The sequence below is a fragment of the Ctenopharyngodon idella genome, chromosome 3 (genome assembly GCF_019924925.1).
Source record: "Ctenopharyngodon idella isolate HZGC_01 chromosome 3, HZGC01, whole genome shotgun sequence".
In the NCBI taxonomy this organism is placed as follows: Eukaryota; Metazoa; Chordata; class Actinopteri; order Cypriniformes; family Xenocyprididae; genus Ctenopharyngodon; species Ctenopharyngodon idella.
In genome coordinates, this window is record NC_067222.1 from 37,518,789 (window position 1) to 37,536,718 (window position 17,930).

A 17,930-nucleotide genomic window follows, 5' to 3' on the forward strand; every position below is an offset into this window, starting at 1 on the left:
TTGAAACATCTCGCGGCACGGATGTATACTAATACAAAAGAAACATCTCTAGTTTATTAACAATTCGTTCGTTTGTGTTAAATAATAGGCGATCTGGCGCTGGGATGTGTCGTTTTGGAAATCACATTGAATGCTCGTTGCCGCTGTTATCAGTGTCGCAACAGTTTTCTCTTTGCGCTCGTGCACAGTGCGCCGTCTTCACACGGACGAGCGCTTCAATCTATCGATGTTGCGGCCGCAGACTGTATTCGTTCCGGTGAATTCACAAACAAAATGCACATAAACGTGTCTCTGCTCTTGATAAACAATCACTGATGAACATCTTTGGTTTTAATGAGAAAAAAATAAAATAAATAACACGGGGGCGGATTAGAACCCAGAACCTCTGGCATGCTGAACAAAAGTTCTACTTCTAGTCCATCAGGACAATCTAATACCAAATGCGGATTTATGTATTTACAGACTAATGTAAATACTTTCGAGACTAACTATATATTGTATTATATTAGATTTAAGGACGAAACTATCATATTAAACATGAGGTCTATGTCAAACAATTTTGTGCATTTATTATTATAATGACACACACATTCCCGACACACACATTCCTGTCCCACCCACTTTTTAAAACAAAGTTGCCACTGCCTGGGGGGACTAATCAAGGGAGAAACAATGAACAATGGCACAAGAAACAGGAAACACTTCAACATAGAAGTCCAGGAGTCCACACAGGGAATATGTAACAGAATCATTGCACAGAAACGTTATTGTGATACTGGTCATATGAACTCCTCTGTGCAAAAAGGACTTATGTATTTGCTTTAATGTATTGTATTTAAGCACAAGATGCTGTTTAGGACACTTTTTTTGGGCATTAAATTCCTTTTAAATTCCTTATAACAGTATACTTTAGTAGATGTGAGAGGGGAAAAACGTCCTTACTATCCCATACTGCTTACTATTAAACAAGGCTAATTTGTACCATGAATGTGTAAAATTGTGATATTGCTAAAATCAAGTAGAAATGTAAATGCTGTCATTCCAGTTTATGTCATGGACGTTGAGCTTGTTTTTGAACTTCACGTAAACGCCCAGCAGATGGCGCTGCAATCATCCAAATGACTAATCTATACTTGCTGCTTATGATATTATTTTGTTGTTGATGATATCAAAATGCTAAAACAGAACTAAAAGTCACATCTACACTGAAAGGTATTACATATTCTATAGAAATCTCTTATGTCATTTAAGGTCGTGTATCATAAAAGATGAATTGTCCAAATGACTATTTACAATTTTCGCTTTAAGAAAACAAAATGTCTCCTATTTAGATAACCTTCCGTGAAGCAGCCTTTTTTAGAATGCGTAAATGTCTCGACATGCACTTTAGTGTATCACATACTTTCCATGGAGAAAAAAAAAAAAAAGTAGCTTCCTGGTTCATGCAGGTAGCATAAAACAAAGGCCCTGTCAAAACCTGTTCAAATTTCCCACTGAAAGACTCAAGTAATTACTCAAGACTCTGTTTCACCATTCTGAGGTTTTACTTTAGAAAAGTATAAACATAGCAGTGTATTTACATTGCTCTTATTTAGAATGTTTAGCGTGCTTTAGTTTGTATGTTAAAACAAAATGGCATACAGAACAACTACATAAGACTACATACAAATATAATGTAAGTTTTAAGCGTGTCTATCATTTGTTTGACAGTATTGTTAAACAGGCTGACAAGTACTGTCTATGAACTGTCCAAGCTAAGTTTTTTCCTGTTTAAGATTTTAAAACAAAACATAACAGTGTTATCTATATCTAAATATATCATATATACAGACTATTTCTTGTTTTTGTAAAAGAAAAAAAAAAAAAAACAATGCACAAAAGAAAAATCCTTCTTTCACAGACTGAGATATCAAATATATGCTTAGAAATGCCTTTTTAGCGATACAAAACTTTAATTATTAAACCTAAAGTTTCCTATTATTGGTGATACTTTCAAAGGAATGATTTATTGTAACTGTACAGATGAATAAGCAAATACCTATCATTTGTTTTAATGGCACAGAATGAAAAGAACCGTCTTAGCCTTGTTATCATGCCTTTAAAATTTGCATTTGCAAATGTGACTCAGGGTCACATTTGGCATTGTGTGTGAAATTCTGTACAATAATAAAGAAAAATGAATGTCAAGACAAGAATAGTAATCCATGATGACCTCTTCGAGCATTTTAGGCACTGCTCAAAGTCTTTGTGTAGAAACAGTGAAACCTAAATTGAAGGTCTTGAATTCGAGTCTACACAAACAATGAACATTTGCATAGATCTTATTACTGGCCATATTTCTTTGTAACTGTAGAGGTTACATACAGAGATAATTCAATGTTTCAGTTGTGTACAGCACAGCTAAACAGACTGATAGGAAGTGTCTATTTGAATAATGGGTGAGAAATGCAAAGAAGAGGCCCACAAACTTTGCTGCACTGTTGATGTGGGATCTTGGCCAGTGCTGTGGGGGAATTTCAGCGCTCCACATTCATCAAGAGCTTGTTCGGTTCTGGTGCTCGTGCTCCACTGTCCTTCTGTGCTCTTTGTTAAGCCTTCAAAAGCTTGATATCCATCATCACTAGGTGTGACGCTGCCATCATGGAGCAACAGAGAAGGATAAAGTGGATTTTTACTAGTGATGAGATTTTTCACGATGAACTTTTCATCACAATCAACATCGTCTGAACGGTTCAAACAAACATCTGCATCATTTCCCTGGTTCACAACACTGTTGAAGCACTGATATCCGTCTTCCAAAGCATCTGTAGTGGGAAAGTTAAACTGGCTCTTGCTGATATCAGCGCTCATAGCTGAGTTTTCACAGCTAAAAACCTCATTCTTGTCGGACTGACAGGAATGATCCCAAGTCGGCTGCTCCAGGAATGAAGAATCATCAGTGGCCGATTCCAAATATGTCATGTTGCTAAAAACCGATGAGCCAGAGCAGTTGCCCGAATCTCGGTTTGCACGGTTGTTTTCTCTTGAGGAACTGATACCAACACTCTTGACTTCCATTATAGTGCCCTGATTGCTGGGTGTGTTGCTGGTAAAAAGAAGGGATTTTAAATCCTCATCCAGGGCATGTTTGACGTGTGATAAGACGTTGACCGAACTGCAATTCTCCTTGTCACTACCAGAATCAAAGCCGGCCTGGCCGTAATCGTCTGCCGCCGACTCAACACTGTGGGAACTTTTCTCGTTGGTTGTATCTACTGATGACGCTGAGATCCTGTAGAGAGACAAACATGTTGAGGGATTATTAATCAGAATTAGTCTGTCATGTGTTTCTGAAGTTATTGGGAAAACTTACAATTTCTTTTCCTCCTGAAAGTCCAGTTTTGGAATCTCTACATGGATTGTGGAGAAGTTCATAATGGAAGGAGGCAAAATATGACCCTATTAAACAAAAATGAAAAAAACAAAGGGTTATTGAGCACATAGATAACTATTTCAAGATAAAATAAATAGTTAACCAACAAATTGCATATCTTTCTCCCACCTTCTCTTCTCCAAAACTGGCATCTACTTTTGGCTTGGAGATCTTGTCCCACCATTTTTTCTTCATCCTGTAATGAGGAAGTAAAGTGTGTCAGAACTGAATTTGTCAAGGATTCACAAAGGAACAGCAAAAATGCGAAATGTAGAATGATGGCGAGACACAAAACAGAGATCTCACCTCAAAACGCAGATGAAGATAGCACAAATGATGAGGACTAAACCAACACACAGAGGTGGAACCACCGTTCTGACTATATCATTTGGAGATGAGGCTGTGGAGCACATATAGATGGATCAGGATTATTAAAGAGCATTAACACACAAGCAGGAATGACTCTGAGAACCAAATAGATAGACTTACGGCTGGTGAACTCAACTGGTGCGCTCTGGTCACTCAGTATCTTGTGTTCATTATAGTTTGTGCTCATTCTTGCTGTCAGAATGTAGTCGGTGTTTGGCGGGAGATTTATGCCCACAATCTCAAAGAATCCCACTGAATTTGACACCTTTTTGGAGAACTGTATGGACAATTTTTTATTATTATTTATTTTTACAATTCATCTATATGTGAATATCTTTGAATATATTTCATATCATCTATATATCATGTCATCTTCCTTACTGTTTCATCTTCTCCTTTAATCTTATAGCTCAGATGTATTTCCAAACTGTCTACAAAATGTCCTGTAGAATAACTTGTGTACTTGTCATCCCAAGTTACATTAAAATTTCCATTTTCAGTCTTCTGCATTGATAAAACTGGAGTTTTCGGTTTGACTGCAGAAAATGAAAATCACATTTGTAAATGTGTCAGATAAGGCTGGATAACACTTTTTTTTAAATTTCAGAACATTCAAAAGTAATGGAAAAAGCCTAACAAGAACATATAGACAACAATTATACTCACTGAAGTCTATTGTCATGATTTTTTTATTTGATAAAACGTTTGTTCCTTCCAGAAGTGTAGTAGTGAATATCTCTGTTATAACAAACCCTTGGACTTCAATTTTACATTCACAACTGGGACTGTGATGATTTCTCTCAAAGATGCATGTATATTCTTTTAACCTGCAATATAAGAGTTAATCATGTCAGTTGATTGCTAAATGAACAGTAATTACATTTTGTTATAGTTACAGATGAACTGAACAAACACTTACACATCTGCTTCATTACGTGTGATATTGAGTTTGTATCCAGAGCAACTTATGAGGCCGTCAGACTCGAAACTGCACTTCATTTCTGTCTCATAGTCATTGAAACACTTCAAGTCCTTCTCTGTGGGTTCTAGAGACATTTTAGAGATGGAAATAAAAGACGGGGTGAAATCACTATCACAAATGACCAAAGTAGAAGTTGTTTTGTTAAAGTAAAAGTTGTTTTGACAGTAAAACATTGTGTAAAAATATATAAGAGTTATGTGTACATGACAAAAAATAATTTTAAAGTATTAAAGTAAAATTTAATAGAACTGGTGTCATCCGAATCAGCATGTTCTTGTTTAATTTGTTATAAAACATCCACATCAACTTGTCATCAATATGTTTTAAATAAATGAATCAATCAACACTAAAAAATACCATGTCTGAGCCGACGGGGAAAGCCACTAACATTATAAAGAAACAGAGCTAAACATTGACACAATTGTGAGACTAACACACACACAAAGCAGACAAACATGGGGATATTATTAATGTAACAAAGTCACATATAGAGCAAAGGCACATTCTTAACAAAACAAACATTTACCGTAACAAAGTGTTTGGCAGATGAGTGTGATGATGATCTGACAAAGAAGAAATGTGGAAAACATCCTGTACATCCTATAAAAGCACAAATATAATCTCATACATCTTTTAACGATTATATATAGCCTATGTCACAAGATAAAATGTCAAAATATAATTCCTGACAAAATATAGTTTTCATACCTTTTGACTGTAACTGTCTGACAGTTCGTTGCCTCGCCCGTAAAGTAAAAATGAAATAAATCGATTTAACTAACCACGCTGTAGACAAATTAAACACATGGGTTCAGTCAGGAACGCACAAAAAGCCCAGACGAGTAGTTTAAACCGTGAAAAATAATGGTCTACCTCACACTTCCCTATTTGCCAGTATAACAGGGAACTCGCCAGAAGGGCGTATCGAACTTTCCTGGAAATCACGCAGCAGTTCAGCTGTTCCACTGGCTAATTCCCACCCTGTGCGTGTTCCTGACGTGCGCGCGCTCACACTGGCTAGCTCTAGCACAGGGATAGGAAAGCACACCAAATGAATTCCACGGAAAACAAACAGAACACTGATCAGATATAAACAAGATTAGTCTTCGTTATAATGTGGTATTTATGAGGTAGTCAAACACAAAGGAAATTATTATGCAAGGCTCACAAAAAGGAAGCTCAAATGAGACTGCATTACAGAGAAATACGCAAGTTCCCGTTCCTGTACCAAGTCTCATTTCAGTTTCAAAATGTCGAAATTGACTGTTAATAACTCAGTCAGAAAATAAAGTGATTATATAATTTATTTTTACATCTTTGTAACACAGTTTCGGGCAGACATGGGTTTGTTTTTTAAATGTTTAAAAACATAAAACAGCTTATGATTTTTTTTTTTTTAAATGTATGTAAATGATTACAGGAAAAAAAGGTAACTTCAACTTCCAACGCTGCCAGCCCCCTCTCTCCAAGTGACGCCTTGTGGTTGGAAACGGTATGGAATTATTTTGCAATAATATACGAAGGCCATACTATGTGAATAGAGTTACTTTGTTAGGCACGAGATTATCAATACAACATGGCATTCAAGCAATATCACAGCAAACACAAAAGAAACGTAGCCTAGTTGTGTTTGCTGGGAATGCCTTACATATGGGTTTTGATATAATCACTTAATAAAGTGGGCCTTCCAACCAGGTGCTTTATAGCTAATGGATTTAACTTTATGATGACAAAACATATTTGTGCTTTGCCTTTTATCTGTTTCTGTTTTAGATACTAAGCCTCTTATTCCATATGTTCAAGGAGTTTTTGCCACCTTCTGATTAGTAGGCTAAATGTATTGCCAACTTCTGGAAAGGAAAATACGTGACAGAATAAGGGACACTCAAAATATTTGTACTGTACCACACAGTGAGTGTCATTTCAGTATCTGCAGTTAAGTATGTGTAGAAAAGATGTATAAAAGGTTCTCAGACATAAACACATTTGGGTCATTTCGTGTCAAAATCAACCAAATTTCAGGAAATTCCATGCTCAAATTTTTGATTTTCTTTTCTTTCTTTTTTTTTTTTCAGAAGAAAGACAAACATAAATGAAGAAGAAAGCCAAAATATTAAATGTAATGGTTGTATATTTACTGAGTAATCCAATATTTTGTAGAGGGGGGTCAGAATTACAATTTTCACCTGAGATTTGGAGTCAGATTGCAGGGGGGTAAAATGACTTTAGAACAACATCATTATTTTATTTTTACACAGAGATTGGTCGGCCTGTTAGTTTAATCTGTTGACTTTAGCAATCTTTGTTGCATTATATGCCAACAGTTCAAAAATGGCAAAAAGCACTTCTTGTGTTTTTTGCATTTCTGTAACTCATATTACAGATATCTTAATATCCTTTTAGATTCTAATTCTTAACAAACTTTTCTTTTCTTAATTTTTAAGGCCCAATAATTTCCAGAGATAAGGATCTCAATGCGCCTCCATGAGAAAATTGGTACACATTTTTAATGGTCGCATTTTTCTAAAGAACAATGTTGAAACTAGAAATGTATCTCATTTTTTTTCTATCAACACAATTGAACATTCCTGTCTGAGTGCCATAAATAGTATTTTTCCAAAGTTTGTGTGTCTGTAATTCTAAAAGTATTAAAGATTTTTCAATATCAATATAACTTTTCTTTTGTAATCTTCGAAGGCCCTATAAAATGGTTAAATCCCATAGATATAATGTGGCTCTTTTGTTCAAAACTAGTCAAGTCCATTCTATTAAAACAGTCAGTTTTGATGCACAGGATCCTATTTTAGTTGCCTTTCTTCTAGAAGATCATCTGTTTAATATAATTTCATCTGAAAATAGTTTTTTTTTTTTTTTTTCATCATTTGCCATGTATGAACAGTCTCAGTGCACTTTTCCACTATTCCAATTAATGTCCCTCTTCTTTGTGAATATTGTTTTAAATGTGTATTGACATATTTCAAAGACGATTTTCAGGGTTAAAATAAATTTAAAAATATATCATTGCAAAATCAATTCCTATAGCACACAGATTTTGTTTTACACTTTGAATGCACCTTATACTGTTATAGTTTAATTTAAACAAACATTTACACGTTAACTTGGGATGACCTAATTTGCAGGTCATCCCAAGTTAACGAATTGTCCCTGATAAGTATGTAAGATTCAGTGTACACTGCGTAGGAACCCAAGCCACGTGATCGGAAGTATTGTTTCTAGTGGGAATGCGCGAATGTTGCACAAATTGACAGCTCGGCGGCACAACTTTGAAAACAGGTATAGTGAGGTGCAGATCAGCACTCTACAACAAAATAACTTTTTATTGTAAATCTGTCTCAGTCAGACTACGATGTCGGTGTTTGAATGCTTGGACAAACGCATGATTGATTTGACTTAGCATGAGGATGTCGTGCAACTTCGTGGCTTTTTTTGTAACGTTACATTTCGTGCTGTAATACAACCGCAAGTTTGCATGTATATCAACACAATCCCTAAGCCTAAAGAAGTGGTCGAAAGACTGTTGTTGTAAATAGACTGACATCTATAAATGTCAACATAAGGTCAAGCTACAAGCTATTATAACAGAATAATGAGACCTAAAGATAAAGTAGCCTACTATCTGAACCATCTAGATCTTAAATGACTGCCTGTGTCCTATTCCCGTGGAAAATCATCATATTTTGACTATTGTTTAGTTCAACTTGTTATAAAATGTCTTGTTAATACATAAGGGTTCTCCAACAGTCGATCATATTACCATTAATCATGTTTGCCTGGTCGGTATTTGCAGGTTTTTGGGAGATTTTGTTTATCAAAAAATGTGTTTTTTAGCTCAAGAGGACTTTAAGCAGAATGTCTCGACAAATGGCAGACAGTCACAGGCGCTTCTTGCAGACCATGATGAGCAATGGCATCATCAGTTCATCTCAGGCTGAAGCGCTACACAAACACTGCTGTGAGACCCATGGAGGTATGAAGAAAACCCGCTGCCTGCAGTTCTGTTGGAGCATTTGTTTATTATGTAATATTTGATTTGACTAAAGGCAAAGTTAGTTTTTTTGTTGATGTTTATGTGTGTCACACCTGGAAACTGAATGTCAGTTGTGTATTGGTGTCCTCTTTGAATTATGCATCTTTCTTGCATTTCTAGCACATCATGTGGCAGACCGATTAGATGATTTCATTAATGTCATCAACGCTCACCTTCAGCCATTGTTCATGTACATCAGGAAAGGCATGTCTGAAGAGAATGGGCTCGAGTATTATGCCTTGGTCAGTTGAATTAAATCGATATCTTAATTTACGTGTTTTTATATATTAATATATATTAATAATTATATTACTGTTATAATAAATTTAAGTGTTTTGACATTATATAATTTTTTTTTTAAAAAATATTATATAACTTTATTGACTTTATTATATAAATCAAAACAGACCTGACAAATACTTTTCATCTGTTATTCAGGTAAACATGACAGAGACGGACATAACAAGAATGGCATCTGATTATGCAGATAATGAACTGGAATTATTCAGGAAAACGGTAGGTTTATTCACAGCAAAAAACAATATATATGTATATATTGAAAACACTTCAATGAAGGCATCAGAAAACCATCATAGAGAGTTTATTATTACACATTTGAGTGATTCTGACAACAAGTTAAGTTCAAATGGGAAAAAAATCTAATTGGCTCTTCTCTACCCTTCTTCTACTCTTTTTATAAACGTTTAATAACTGTTCTCTGTAAGCGCTTACAAGCTTCTAACACTCTCTACTGGAATCTTTGGCCATTCCTTGTGTGCAAAAGCTTCTGACTCAGTGATAGTCTTTGGTTTTTGTGCTGCCACTGCTTTCTTCAAATTTCACCAAAGATTTCAAAGGGATTTAAATCTGGAGACTGAGCAGGCCACTCAAGAACATTCCCGGACCGATCTCTGAACCAAGCTTTTCTAGATTTGCAAGTATATTTGGGATCAATGTCCTGCTGGAGAGACCATCATGTTTAGAGGCATGAAAATGTAAAGTCGATGTCTCTACAATAACAGACCGGCTTGCATCTAATAAATTATTCATTCAAAAACGTTGTACAAGTTTACTGCAACAATGGAGCCGTGAACTTCACATACATTTGAAAATCCAGCGTTTAGTTGATCCTGGTAAGCACTCATAGTCACAGTTGTAAACATGGCGGCGTTCTTCTTCCACGAGGGGGTTTGGCGTCACGGCATCTGTTTCCAGGCGGACTGTTAAAGAACGCAACACGCACGTCTCCCGGGCATCCTGTAGAATTCAACCAACCAGATGACGACTTCGAAAATCCTGAGGTGTTTCCATATAAGTGCGCCATATGCATCAGATGTTCAGCCAACGGTCCGTGTCCGTGACGTCTGAGGCCGAGACTACATGGTCAAGGTTTTCACTTCCTGCAGCAGCAAAGCACTACAATAACAAAACTGACCCACCTCCATGTTTGACCCTGTGGATGGCCTTTTTTTGTGTGTTAGACTGTGTTAGCCTACTGCTGATCCATGGGCCCAAAAAGTTTCCATTTGGTCTCATCATTCCATAAAACAATCTTCCAGAACTTTGCAGGTCTATCCAAATTCCTTTTAACATATTCAAGTTAGCCTGTTTTGTGCTCTTGGTCAAGAGTGGTGTTCGTCGAGGTGTCCAGGCGTGAAGTCGATGCTAATTTTACACTGAAACGTTTTTTCCTCCTTTCATCAGGTCATCTAGCAAGTCTTTAGCAGTAAGGGTTTTTCTCAGCTCTCTGATCAAACATCTTATTCCTTATTGATTTCATCTTATTGATGAAACAGCTCTTTTTCTTCCATGCCCTAGAAGGTTTGCTATGGTACCACCCGTTTTAAACTTTCAAACGATACTGTCAACAGTGTCTCTAGGAGCTTTTAGTGTCTTGGAAATGTTCTTGTAGCCATACCCTTTTTGATGTAATAAAACAACTTCTTTTGTGAGAGCTCTTTTGTCTTGGCCATATTTGCTACTTAAATTTAGCACATGCATGGGCTGATTTTATTTTTGCGTCACAACTAAAGCAAATTAAGGCTACATTCAGACAGCAGGCAAAAGTGGCCCACATCTGATTTTTTTTGTTCACATGCGACTCAGATCTGTTTTTTCATAACAGTGTGAACAGCACAAACTACACTGAATCTGATCTTTTCAAGTCTGATTTGGGCCACTTCCATATATGGTCCTAAATCTGATACAGGTTTGATGTTTTGCAATTAAACCTCAGTCTGAACAGTCATATTGGAATTCATGCGACTTTTAGGTCACTCGTTCGTCATAATTCCGCGCTGGTGGGAGTCACTCCCAAGATTTTACATACAGTAGTTCTTTGGTCACTCTGTGAATATGTAAGATGGCAGTGAAGTTAGTCAGCGGAGGGACGGTGAGCTGTTATACTCACAAGTATTACGGTGAAAGCTCTATACAAGCAAAACTTGAGGAGAAACTATGGAGAAACGTTGCTGTCTTTCTCCTCATCCTAAATGCTGACTTTGCATGTCGTCTTTATTAACGTTCATTTGCAAATTTTCCCCTCCTTAAAAAAAAAAAAAAAAAAAGGGGGGATCTGAGAAATAAATCAGAATTGAGCACTAAGATTTGCAGTGTGAATAAAGGCTTAGTTGTGTTTTTTTTTTTTTATACACAATCTTGTACACTACCATACTAGTAAGTGATTTAGGGTTGGGGGGTTGAATAATTATGACATAGCTGTATTATGAAAAAAAAACCTATAACTGATCTTATAACTATAAAATATGTTGTTGTTTTTTTTTTTTTTTAATATCTCCTGCCATTTTGTTTCTTTGTTCAGATGGATCTGATTGTGGACTCTGAGAGCGGTTCTGCTTCCTCCACTGATATTTTAAATTGTGCCGACAGCCTCCGGACAAAGAAACTGAAGAAAAAAGAAACCGAACAAGTCTTAAACAAATTTGTCCAGGACAAATGGTTAAATGAGGTAACATTTTAAGACATATTGGATTTTTAGGTATTATAATAATTCACTCACTACCCTCAAAAGCAATTAATTACTGTTTTTGTTCTTCTGTTATGCTACTTTAGAAAGATGGTGAATACACTCTTAGTGTCCGCTGTGTTCTGGAGATGGAACAGTATATGCGCACAATCTACCAGGATCTCATCAAAGTGTGTTATGTGTGCCACAACATTGCCCTGCAGGTAAGGACATACACGTGTAAAGGTTATGAACTTTTATTTACTGAAGAAATCCAAGCTTAATCCAAGCATTATCTCCATCACTTGATTTGAACTGCAAGAAGTCATTTTAAAAGGAATAGCTCACCCAAAAGTGATTATTATTTCCTCACCCTCATGTTTATCTTGCTAAATAGTTGAGTGGTTGAATTTTCTGTCACTTAAAGTTCCCCTATTATGGATTTTTGAAAATTACCTTTCATGTAGTGTGTAGCATAGCTCTAAGTGAATGAAAACATCCTGCAATGTTTTAAATCTGAAAGTGCACCGTATATAAAGTTATTGTCTCTCAAAAGTAAGAGTCGACTCTCAGTCAAATAAACGAGTAGTTTGTAAAACGAATCCCAAGCCGTTTCATTGTGATGTCACAACGAAACATTAGCATATTGCCCGGCCACTTATTACGCGCGCAGACGCCAGGGAAAATTATTTTTTTCAACAATACCACAGCAGTACAATCTTTTGTTGTGTTCCCGTCATTTAACTCACGACTGCTTCTCAAACCTCGGGGAGTTTAATGCAGGATTCACAAAACACTTGGTCTTAAAATATGGATCAATGACCAGTTTATTTGGACCAGTTTGCTCCTCTGAATCTCAACCTGTAAGTATGATTAATAATTGATGTTTATATTTTCTAGCAGTCATTAAAAATTCATAGTTTTGTATGTTATGTTGTGTAACATACACCCTCGTCTGTATTTCTCTTGCTAACTGGCTAACTCACGTTTCTGTAGTTCTGCTATTCAGATGTGGGTTGAATTTGTCCAAAAAATGTGTCGATTAATGGAGCTTGTCTGTCTTATTACTTGGAGTAATGATCAAGGATGGAGCATGACTTTTGTTTACAAAGTGTAATGCATTATCAGCTATTCACCTTTGTGTTCGGCTAACGTGGGAGTTTACAACATACAAAACAAACAGTTTTTTTTCCTCCTGCGTCTTTATTATTACAGTAGTATGGAGCTCTATCTGTATTATAATAGGATGTTAAGATGCTAGTCCACACCAACTAGTTGAAGTATATTCTCTCTGTAAAAAGTAAACACCCATTGTAATGTCAAACAATGATATTGCCATTTTTCTTTGTTAATAGTTATGACGAAAAAGTCTGCACACATCTGGCCTAAATGTTTACCTCATGTTAGAGGTTTTCAGCTTCACTTGGCATTCTGATACAGTTCCTACAGGTGCACCTACATAAAGTATAACAGTGATGCTGCTATCACGTCTTATAAATAACACAAACTAAAGTAACGTCGTACTCCAGTCGTGATTGCGAATCAGTTTCTGGTTGATCGACTACTTCAGATGTTTCATCGTCGGACTCGGGCTCGAATTGATATTGTAAAATCGATGCTATTTTTCTGTCCATACAATGGGTGCACGGTGCGTGCAGTAGACCAATAACAAAGGATTGGGCCATCTGACCAATCAGAGCAGTGTAGGTTCACGGAAAGGAGGGGTTTAGAGAGACTGATTCTCTGAACTGCTTCTAACGAATCATTTACGAGGTGAAATTCATTGAGGTGAAATTAAATGTATATTATGAGAAAAAGAAAGTGTTTTTTGACCTTGCATGCATGTAAACCTGTTGTAGGAGACTCCCAAAACAATATTAGGAACCTTTAAAAAGGCATAATAAGGCACTTCAAGTTACATATATTGAAATTGTATTTCCATAGGATTGACTTGAGTGACAGGAGTTGCCTGACTTTTATGGCATTTTCAGGCATGAGAAACTGCAAACAAAATGTTTTCTTTTACATCTAGAGCCAAATGTGTGAAAACCCAACATGTGGAATCAAGATGCACCTCCCGTGTGTTGCTAAATATTTTAGAGCACGCAGTGACCCTCATTGTCCATCATGCAGTGATTTCTGGCCTCATGAGATTCCAGGTGAGCTGTTATTAACATTGCTTCATCGATCTTATATTTAACATGAACAACAGAGTTTACTTCAAGAAGTTTTTAGATATCAAAGTTTTCATGTGTTTTTTATTCTAATTTGCAGAAATGCAGCGTTTCCAGTCACAGAGTTCACAAAATCTGCCTTCATCATCTAAAGAGAACACTGCTCCCGCACCGTCACGCCGGTCGAGAAGGTCGTAATCTCAAAGCCTGCTGGTCCATCGCTGCAGCTATTATGGGGATATTTCAAGTGCTTTCTCTTAAGATTCTAAGATCGTTTTTACATGTGTTTTCTATTATTAAAGTATTGTTATTGAATAAGTTTCTCAATTCCACTTTTTTTTGTTAGAATTTTGATTCAAGATAATTGTGCAAATAAAAGAATTTGTTTCTCTGCTCTTGTATGGAAACTTTTGTTGTAGCTGTTGAATTTTAGCACATTTTGTATAGTTGCTCAGATAAAAATAAAGTATTTTGAGAAGCATGTTGTTCTTTTATTCAAATACCCCCTTTAACTGGAAAGTTGTAAAAATATAAAATTGCTTAATACTTGAAATCTTTAAAAAAAAAAAAAAAAAGATTACTTCCTCAAGTTATTAGAAACGGTCTTAATGTGGGTAACCATTCAGTTTAGTTCCCATAAATACTGTTCCTGTGGCTGCTGAACTGAACAGAACATTTCAAAATTATAAATAGAATTAAATTATATAATTTTATTTTACACAAATTAATCAGTTTCAGTTTATTTATCCCCTTAGGGAAAGTAAGGTTGCAGCGAGCTCACACAGACATAATAAGAGTCACAATTGGCATACAGAATATCAATATATAATTCAATAAACTAATTTAATAAATAAGATTTGTCCAGACCAGCTGGCTAGTCAATTGATATCAGAAGAAATAGAATGTAAAAGTTTAATTGCTTGGGGGATAAAAAAAAAAATTGGACCTGTTTTTCATACACCAAGGAACACAGTACTGTTGACCGGATGGCAACAATTCAAAGGCACAGGATATAGGATGTTTCTTATCTTTCACAATATTGTTAGCTTTATTCAACACTCTATCTTTGTATATACTTTCTATACTCGGCAAAGAAATCCCTAACAATTTACTTGCCAAAATCACCTCTTTCCTTAGTAATTTCTTCTGTGCCTCTGAAGCATTGCCATACAAGCAAATTAAACCAAATGTTATAACACTCTCAATAAAAGCACTATAAAAAATCCGTAACATTCTATTGTGGACATTGAACGAGAGTAATTTCTTTAAGAAATACATTCTTTGTTGAATCTTTTTACTTAAATGCTCAGTCCACACATCCCATTTAAGCTTATTATCCAATACTATACCAAGGTATTTATAGTTTGTAACTAATGGTATTGGCTCCCTGTTAATTGATGTAGGGTGAAATGTATTTTTCTCTCTAAAAAAAAAAAAAAAAAAAAAAAAACACAAATTAAGGCCTTAAAAAGGTCTTGTATCAGACATGCAGGTCGTGGCATTAAATGGTGCATGCACTGCAAAAAAGGAATATCTTAGTATTTTTGTCCTGTTTTCCCAATACAAATATCTAAACATCAATATACACTTACTCAAGATGCAAATGTAAAAATAAGCCTTGAAAAATTTAACAAAATTGAGTTTATGCTTAAAACATATCTGTCAATGAGTTATGAAAACTTTCCTTTAGATTAAGTTAATTTTTCTGATCCCATTGGCAGATTGTTCTTGTTTTAATCACTACCTCACTTTATTTTGATCAATTTCACAGGAAACAAGACATAATATTTTGTAATTTTGTATCTCAAGTAAATGTATCTTGATTCAAGAATGTTTAGATATACACTGAACAAAATTATAAACACAACACTTTTGTTTTTGCCCCCATTTTTCATGAGCTGAACTCTAAGAAATAGGACTTTTTCTATGTACACAAAAGGCCTATTTCTCTCAAATATTGTTCACAAATCTGTCTAAATCTGTGTTAGTGAGCACTTCTCCTTTGCCGAGATAATCCATCCACCTCACAGGTGTGGCAGATCAAGATGCTGATTAGACAGCATGATTATTGCACAGGTGTGCCTTAGGCTGGCCACAATAAAAGGCCACTCTAAAATGTGCAGTTTTACTGTATTGGGGGGGTCCGAAAACCAGTCAGTATCTGGTGTGACCACCATTTGCCTCACGCAGTGCAACACATCTCCTTTGCATAAAGTTGATCAGGTTGTCGATTGTGGCCTGTGGAATGTTGGTCCACTCCTCTTCAATGGCTGTGCAAAGTTGCTGGATATTGGCAGGAAGTATACGCCGATCCAGAGCATCCCAAACATGCTCAATGGGTGACATGTCTGGTGAGTATGCTGGCTATGCAAGAACTGGGATGTTTTCAGCTTCCAGGAATTGTGTACAGAACTTTGCAACATGGGGCCGTGCATTATCATGCTGCAACATGAGGTGATGGTCGTGGATGAATGGCATAACAATGGGCCTCAGGATCTTGTCGCGGTATCTCTGTGCATTCATAATGCCATCAATGAAATGCACCTGTGTTCGTTGTCCATAACATACACCTGCCCATACCATAACTCCACCGCCACCATGGGCCACTCGATCCACAACGTTGACATCAGCAAACCGCTCACCCACACGACACCATACACGCTGTCTGCCATCTGCCCTGTACAGTGAAAACTGGGATTCATCCCTGAAGAGAACACCTCTCCAAAGTGCCAGACGCCATCGAATGTGAGCATTTGCCCACTCAAGTCGGTTACGACAACGAACTGCAGTCAGGTCAAGACCCCGATGAGGACGACGAGCATGCAGATGAACTTCCCTGAGACGGTTTCTGACAGTTTGTGCAGAAATTCTTTGGTTATGCAAACAGATTGTTGCAGCAGCTGTCCGGGGTGGTTGGTCTCAGACGATCTTGGAGGTGAAGATGCTGGATGTGGAGGTCCTGGGCTGGTGTGGTTACACGTGGTTTGCGGTTGTGAGGCCGGCTGGATGTACTGCCAAATTCTCTGAAACGCCTTTGGAGACGGCTTATGGTAGAGAACTTTGAATTCAAGGGGCAACAGCTCTGGTGGACATTCCTGCAGTCAGCATGCCAATTGCACGCTCCCTCAAAACTTGCAACATCTGTGGCATTGTGCTGTGTGATAAAACTGCACATTTTAGAGTGGCCTTTCATTGTGGCCAGCCTAAGGCACACCTGTGCAATAATCATGCTGTCTAATCAGCATCTTGATATGCCACACCTGTGAGGTAGATGGATTATCTCGGCAAAGGAGAAGTGCTCACTAACAGATTTAGACAGATTTGTGAACAATATTTGAGAGAAATAGGCCTTTTGTGTACACAGAAAAAGTCTTAAATCTTTGAGTTCAGCTCATGAAAAATGGGGGTAAAAACAAAAGTGTTGCGTTTATAATTTTGTTAAGTGTAGGCTATGTATTGGAAAAAAAATATTGAGGAAGAACATCACTTTTTTTCAGTGGGTTTAGAAGGTACAGTAAAAGTTACTTCCATTTTCTAGTGGTTGGGAGCAGAGCGATTCAAGCTACTTTTTTTCTAAATTAATTAAATCAGTTGGAAATGTATTTTCAAACTCTGAAGTGTTACTAATACAACTCATTGTTTACTCCCTAGACAATTTCATTTAGATTTCAATTTATTCCTTACATTTTCTTTACTTGGTCTAAAAAATGTCTTAAAGTTACCTTCATAAAACCTGCAGAAACCATCTATAATTAAAAGACTTTTCTTATACCATTTATGATATATTAGACTATTTACAGCCTTAAATTTTATAAAACTTAACATTTTTTTAAGACTTTTTAAAGACCTGCAGGGACCCTGTTGAATACACTGCCGCTTTGGATAAAAAAAAAAATGGCCAAATGCTACACAAAGTATAAGTGATAAAATTGAAATGATCATACATTAGATACACCCTAAAGGTGATTACATATTTAGCA

The 17,930-nt window shown here is 36.4% G+C and overlaps 2 protein-coding genes across 16 annotated transcripts in view; one reads left to right on the forward strand and one right to left on the reverse strand.

The window, feature by feature from the left end:
- The window catches only part of nsmce1 (NSE1 homolog, SMC5-SMC6 complex component), a 135,014-nt gene extending 120,583 nt beyond the window's left edge, over positions 1–14,431 (forward strand). Inside the window, exons 1-8 of one of the 2 annotated variants that reach the window (XM_051887739.1) lie at positions 7,899–8,057; positions 8,613–8,751; positions 8,932–9,053; positions 9,250–9,327; positions 11,633–11,779; positions 11,884–12,000; positions 13,809–13,935; positions 14,051–14,431. In XM_051887739.1, coding sequence (XP_051743699.1) covers positions 8,634–8,751; positions 8,932–9,053; positions 9,250–9,327; positions 11,633–11,779; positions 11,884–12,000; positions 13,809–13,935; positions 14,051–14,148 — 807 coding nt within the window. In that variant the 5' untranslated portion in view covers positions 7,899–8,057; positions 8,613–8,633 and the 3' untranslated portion in view covers positions 14,149–14,431. Of the gene's footprint in view, positions 1–7,898; positions 8,058–8,612; positions 8,752–8,931; positions 9,054–9,249; positions 9,328–11,632; positions 11,780–11,883; positions 12,001–13,808; positions 13,936–14,050 lie in introns of those variants that run through there. The other variant, XM_051887740.1, reaches the window with a different exon arrangement.
- Positions 1,526–17,930, reverse strand: part of LOC127509187 (uncharacterized) — a 71,410-nt gene continuing 55,005 nt past the window's right edge. For 6 of the 14 annotated variants that reach the window (XM_051887713.1, XM_051887714.1, XM_051887715.1 and 3 more), the window contains exons 7-10: positions 3,719–3,812; positions 3,542–3,608; positions 3,353–3,438; positions 1,526–3,271 (exon numbers count right to left, since the gene is read on the reverse strand). In XM_051887713.1, coding sequence (XP_051743673.1) covers positions 2,401–3,271; positions 3,353–3,438; positions 3,542–3,608; positions 3,719–3,812 — 1,118 coding nt within the window. In that variant the 3' untranslated portion in view covers positions 1,526–2,400. Of the gene's footprint in view, positions 3,272–3,352; positions 3,439–3,541; positions 3,609–3,718; positions 3,813–3,901; positions 4,059–4,162; positions 4,318–4,447; positions 4,609–4,700; positions 4,828–5,289; positions 5,364–5,471; positions 5,889–17,930 lie in introns of those variants that run through there. The other 8 variants (XM_051887720.1, XM_051887727.1, XM_051887725.1 and 5 more) reach the window with 4 other exon arrangements.